The 7,074-nt window shown below is 32.0% G+C and overlaps 1 protein-coding gene across 1 annotated transcript; it reads left to right on the top strand.

Moving 5' to 3' along the window:
* Positions 1 to 3,412: 3,412 nt before the first annotated feature.
* On the top strand, positions 3,413 to 6,058 carry LOC139520153 (toll-like receptor 4). The gene has a single exon (XM_071312623.1). The coding sequence runs from the start codon at positions 3,491 to 3,493 to the stop codon at positions 5,960 to 5,962; it is 2,472 nt and encodes an 823-aa protein (XP_071168724.1). The 5' UTR covers positions 3,413 to 3,490; the 3' UTR covers positions 5,963 to 6,058.
* Positions 6,059 to 7,074: the final 1,016 nt, after the last annotated feature.

Here is a 7,074-nt window from a genome sequence, read left to right as displayed (position 1 = left end):
AAATGTATGGAAATGATCCCCTTCGAAAATTGAAATGTTCACACGAATAACAAACTAAAGGAAGAAGAATACTCATGCCATTTTGTAGTTAACAAACAGTATCGATGTTAAAACACAAATATTTACACATATTCCATATTTTGAAATGCTATAGTCTGTTTCAAAAATGTACTTTATACGAAAATGGTTTCATTTAAAACTGTTGTTCAAAATTCACCGTAGTAGTTACATATTGGATTGACTTTGGTATCAATATAATAAGTACTTGATGATATATAAAGAATCATTGGAGAAAGTGGGCATTATCTTCAGACCCTTTTTAGCAGTACCGCATTTACTAAAGAAAACCAGATTTTTTTCTTCACATTTTTCCACTGGGGTCACCTCCGATAAAAATTTGTGAAAATTCAGAGAGTAATGCCAAAACGTTTTGAAGAAGATTTATTTGTGGCATATATATTTGTGCATCTAACGCAATATGAATTGCACGATACAAGAAAGTATTTAATACCGTATAGGTTACAATACACCATTAGATTTTATGGGCGCAGCCATTTTATGAGCATAACATGGTATTCAGAATTAAGAGTATGGCTAATCCTGATTGGTCGATATGTGCGCCCGTTATTTTTTATTAATAGAGACTGCGTGCACTCTGCTTTATACAAAAGGCAAAATAAAAATTATTCCGTAGCCATTAAGGTCCTGAGATGACTTTTCAACGCTAGGACAAGACACGTATTTTTAAGGGCAAAATTGATAGGCATGGGAGATAAGTACAAAATACGCTACGAAAAGCAACGCAAACCTATATTTTTTGGACCAAAAAATACTGTCCAAATAACTTTTCCTTCATTCTAGCAAGGTTTCGTTAAAAAAGTCAACGTTTTAAAGTCTGTATCTCGAAAAGGGCTACCATTGTCGCCTATGGGGAAATTAATTGTTTATTTCAATCAGAAGCGTACGCCGTCTTAGCCTTACATTTTAGCTGTCCCTGATTTGTATTTGACAATGCACTCCATTTGTAATGAACAAACAACAAAGAGCATACTAGCGTATTACTAAACTCACCTGTAGCAAATTTGTAAAATGTTGAAAATCAACTTAGAATCACTAAATAACTCACCGTAAGCATATGATCTACACTTAAAATAGAAAATAAATATGACTCAAAACTGAAACTACGCTTGATTTTTCTGAGGAGAAAGTATTTTAAAGTTAGTTTACCTGTGAAGCTTGAAATGGTCTGAGCTTATTCGTATGGATATAAGAGTAATCTACTGTCATTCCGGTTACGTATCAGCTTGTTTTTATTTTATGTATATAACAAAAAGTATATAACAAAAATCCATAAAAAGGAGTATTTGAATGCAAATGAATCCGCTGACGAAAAGTGAACATGAATAAATTGTCTTTTTGTTTACTGCAGTCAAACAAGGGATTTACGTAACCTATGTTTTACCAATGATTTTTAGGTAATATGTGAGAAAACAGTGTAAGAAATATATTCATGTAAATTCAATCTTTAGTGGCCTTTGTATGTTTAAGGGATTGTTTTTTTTTTAAGATATGTATTTATGCAAGGAAAAATATAAATGAATAAACTTACAAATGAACTAGGATTAACAGATAATTAGACCTTATAATTATTTTAAAAAATAATGCAAAATATGAGTAGTTTATGTGCGATTAAATATAAATCAAAGAGTAAAATATGACAAAGACAACATGTAAAGACTGAATAGAATTAAAAATACAAAGAAATATGCAATATTTGCGGTTGAAAAAAAAACATTAAGAGGCATAATTATTAGTCAACTTTAAAAGTTTGTTGATACTTTAATTTGGAGAAAATTGTAACAATAGGGCACCGACCAATAGATAGACAAACAAAGTGTTGCCTCACATCATACCAATTTAAGAATCGATGTAAATTGTCTATTACATTTTAAGAGAGAGAAAAGTTAAACATTATCTCATTGGCACTAACTTTGTATAATATACATTCTGAGAAAAATAGGAATAGTTAGGTCTGTTTTTATACCCCCGATTAACGGGATTTCAATAATATCCAAATAATGATGTCATCATTAAATAGACCAAATAAAAAACAGTGGCAAAATTTTGCCAATTTTCACATATATATTGACCTATTTCTGAGTTATAATAAGAGTGTTTAAAATTTGTGCAACATAACATTTGGCATTTAGTTATAACCGATCTAACCATCTTCCGAACTTTCTCCATCCCAATAATAATTTTATTTATATTTTCCAGTAGCATTGTCCATGAAAATAAATTTTGGACCTAGAGACCAAGTAGTAATGCTGGAAGTAATGCATATTTTTCAACAATTTCTGTAAATTTGGCGCCAATGACACATGACATTGTTACGTGATATGTATTTGAAGGGTCTCGCGTTCACTTGCAAATGTTCTTCTAATTTACCTCTAAGAACAAAATTCGTAGGATAGTCATTAAAAGAAAATAGAAATCTTTCAGCAAATGAGATGAAAGAAACTTTACAATTCCCAATCCAATATATAATTATTTCCTTAATTCAATATCTCAAAATTCATATTAGCTAGTTTTTGGAAGTTTTGGGGCTATGATTTAATTGAGTTGGTAAATCGTTACTTTCCTTGTAGATTTTGGCGGAGTGCTATTGTATGTATATAATATTTTGTTTTCCCTTGGGATAGGATGCTTTAGTGTTGTCCGTCTTTCACGAACCTGGTCTGGTATTTTTGATGAGTTGTTACAAATGGAGGAAAATAAAATAATGCCATAGTTCTGTTTTATTAGCATTTGTTTTCATTACAACTATTATGACTGATTCCTGTAAGCTAAGTCAGTCAGTGCCAAATATTGAAGATTTGATTGGCAATGTGGAGATTTGTTTCATTGGCAATCATACCCCATCTTTTACAAGGGAGATAATTTATTGTGACTAGAATTCAATAAGTGATAATTTTTAAAGAACTTAATTAAAAGACACTCATAAAAGATATCATGACCTGCTGCACCAATCATGACAAATCCATTTCATTGAACATACATGTATACGGTGTCAAACGTTGTACTAAAAAATATACCTGTGTTGATCATACTGTCATATCGAGTAAAAAAGGTTTAGTAACATTTACTTTGACTACTAAACTTTGATTTTTTTTTCAAATTGTAGAAATAAGTTTCTAATGATTTGTTTCTAAATATGTCACTTTATGGTTAATTTTCTTTGTCACGGCAATTTCTTATGTTAAGAATAAAAGTTTATTTTTGGAATCTAGAAATAAAAATATTAGTAGCTAAACTTCTTTCACTCTGTATAAGTAAAGGCACTCATGTCCACGGTGATATAAAGTGGTTTATTCATACAGATGTTTACATGACCTAACACATAAGTGTATCCGTTTCCGGATTTTTGTTTCAGATGAACAACATATCTGTATTCACGTTATCTTAACGCGCTTGGTTATTGGGAGACACTATGAAATATATCGTCTTACTATTTTTATTTGTTTCGTTTAAATGCTCTTTAGCAAATCATTGTAAGATTACAAGAACTAAAACAGACATTACCTGCGACTGTTCGTCAAAGAATTTACGAAGAATTCCATTAAGGAAGATACCAAGAGAAACAACAATTCTTAATTTATCTGGAAATAGTTTGACCTTAGTTACGAACAATTCTTTCGAAGGACTTGGAAAGGTGCATACGTTGTATCTTCAATCATCGAAAATCACATTATTTGAGGTTGGTGCTTTTTCTGGACTAGACTCGCTCACGTATATAGATCTTTCATCAAATTTTATAGAAAAAAAATCCTTACCTCCAGGATTATTCCGACCTATTTCAAAATTACAGTACTTGAATATTGCTTCAAATTTATTTCTGATTTCAAAGGAATATCCTGATAGAGTTCTTCAAGATTTAACACATCTTCAGAATTTATCCATGAGTGGCATTAATGGAGCTGTATTTGGGAACGGATTTAAGTATCTGACTAGTTTAAACAGTTTAAATTTGGATCCTTGTTCGATAAATGAATTACAAAATGACACGTTCGTGAGCTTCAAAGGGTTACCAATTCTAAATCTTAATTTCATATGTAGATTAAAAAAAGTTCAACCAGGAGCATTAGCCCCATTTCAGTCTATCAGTTCACTAGCAATAGTTGGAAGTGAGTTAATACGAATTTCGGATCTGCTCGTGGTATTGAGCAGTTTAAGGGACAGAAACATGTCGCTGATTGATTTTTCGTCTAATTACCGTTCCCTAACAGGTGCTGATGTAATATCTAGTGAGGCTTTTTCATATCTTGGTGGTGTTTGTGTTAAAGAAGTAATCCTTAGACGCAATCAAATCGGCATAATTAAGGGAGGGTCAATTTCAAGAATGAAATATAAGAACTGTCTACAGAAATTTGACGTCTCGCAGAATAATATCTACGGGGATTATCAAACAGGTTTAGAAATATTCAAACTTTCAGCCTTAAAAGTTCTTGATTGTTCGAAACAAGAAGAACTAGGCCCTTATAAAAAAATCAAAAACGAAAGTTTGAACTTTGAAGATTCGAAGTATTCTCTATCATATAGTGTAGATTTGCCACCTAGCTTAGAGCGACTGAACGCATCAGGATTAAGTTTAAAAAATTCTCCATTGGCGAATGTCAACTTCAAATTCGCTAGTCATGTTGTATACTTTGATGTAAACTGGACACCATTCACTAACTGTGATGGTGTAATTACTGGTTTGGACAATTTACAATTCTTTGGGATGTCTGGTTTTAATTGTGAAATACTAAATCCGAAAATGATATCATCGTTTAAGAACCTACAGGAACTACAGAGTAGGAATGCAAATCTAAATATTGGACTACAACATGATGTTAATGAAATATTTCTTAAAGGTTTGAAAAAATTAAGAATTATTGATTTTGCTGGAAATGGGTTAGAAAATTTAAATCCCAAATTACTTCGGTCTCAGTATAACTCGCTTTATTCTGTAGATCTGTCAAATAATAACTTCGATGATTTTCCATTCCAGATAACTGAATTCAAAAATCTCAGTTATATCAATTTAGAGAATAATAAAATAATTGGTTTGGATGAAAAAGTAACGAACGACCTTGATGACCTTGAGAGTAGGGTCAAGGGTCATTTAAAAATTCGTCTATATCGCAACTTACTACAGTGCAATTGTAAATCACTTAATTTCATAAAATGGCTTTTTAAAACAAAGATCCAATTAGATAATGGCGGTAACTATTCGTGCGGCTACATAGATGGGAGTAAAAAATCTACAGCATACGCTTTGAAAAATATAGAAGAACTGACAAAGCAGTGTGCATCAAAATTCTGGTTGATTACATCTGTTTGTTTGACGCTGTTGTTGATTATTATTATTTTTATCAGTAGTATTGTCTACAAGTATAGAATAACTCTTCAATATTGGTACCTCGTCATTCGGAGAAGATACAAGATATATTCAAAACTAGACGAACAAAGCGACTACAAATATAGTGCTTTTGTCGCATACCACAATGACAATTACAGTTGGGTATGTGGACCGCTTACGTCATTCCTCGAAGGTGAAAAAAAGTTGTCTTTGTGTTTGCATGACCGAGACTTTGCTCTTGGAAGTCTTATAGTAGACAATATTTTTGAAGCAATTTCACAAAGTAAGAAAGTTATTTTGATTGTCAGTAAAAGTTTTCTGAAAAGTACTTGGTGCGAATATGAATTAGACATGGCAAGAATGCGAATGTTTAGAGAGAATAAAGATATTCTAATTGTGATATTAGTTGAAAAAATTCCTCCAGAGGACATGCCAAAATCTCTTCTTCGAATCTGGAACAATGTAACATGTATAGAAGCTGAAGAATACGTTTCAGAAGAAAATACTCAACAATTTCAACATCTATTTTGGAAGCGTTTGTACCAGTCTATCATTACATAATTAGCAACATTAAATCTATATATACGAGACGGTATTTTGGATTAATTTTTAGATATACACATATATTTTTTAAAGTTGTATAAATTTCCGAAGAAAGATGAGTGTTTTTGATCATTTTCACCATTCACAAACATGTTTAACATCGCCACATTTTTAATGTGCATATCCCAAGTCATGTGTCTGTAGTTCAGTGATTGTCATTGGTTCATGTCTGTCATATTTGTTTTCGTAATGTTTTTGTTATAAATTAGCCCGTTAAATTTCTCAATTGATTTTATTCGTGGGGTACCAATTTTCGTGGATTTCGTGGTTGATGAAAACCACGAATTTAAGTATCCAACGAAATGCTTTTTTGATTCATTATGTAAATTCTAAAACCACGAATTCAAAAAATCCACGAACCAGTAAATTTCTCACAAACCACGAAAATTGGTACCCACGAAAATAAGTACCATCACAGTATATGGTATTGGTTTTCTAATTGTTAAAGACCTTTGCCTTTATCCCAAATTGAACTTTGGCGGTTAGTCTGGTCACACAGTAATAGTTTTGGCAGTGCAAAATGATTTGAGTTTTGTCCATATAAAAATTCAATATAAATGATCATAGGTATAACATGAACTGAGGGTTGTCATGTCCAGTGGATGGGTAGTAATTTTTGACTCGGTTGACAGTATAAAATATAAAACGACAATGAGATAATGGGCGTCAAGTTGGTTACCTATTCCCTATCCCCTATTCGTTACCTATTCCCTATTCCCTATTCGTTGCCTATTCGTTACCTATTCCCTATTCCCTATTCGTTACCTATTCCCTATTCCCTATTCGTTGCCTATTCGTTACCTATTCCCTATTCCCTATTCGTTACCTATTCCCTATTCCCTATTCGTTACCTATTCGTTACTTATTTGATTTTTAATATCCTTCCCCCTTTTTAATTATGGCATGGAATAGTTTAATATGGCTTCCGTTACCATGGAAACGGCACAATTGTGAAAAAAATGAGCTTTTGGTTTTTGGTGAACTGTTTGGATATGCTTCAACTCAGAATCATCATATTTTAAAACAATGTAGGTGCCCACTATATACAGGTGTTGGATGATTTTGGCGAT

The sequence above is a fragment of the Mytilus edulis genome, chromosome 4 (genome assembly GCF_963676685.1).
Source record: "Mytilus edulis chromosome 4, xbMytEdul2.2, whole genome shotgun sequence".
Classification (NCBI taxonomy): Eukaryota; Metazoa; Mollusca; class Bivalvia; order Mytilida; family Mytilidae; genus Mytilus; species Mytilus edulis.
The sequence above is the reverse complement of the archived record's forward strand: the minus strand, read 5'-3'. Positions and strand labels throughout refer to the sequence as shown.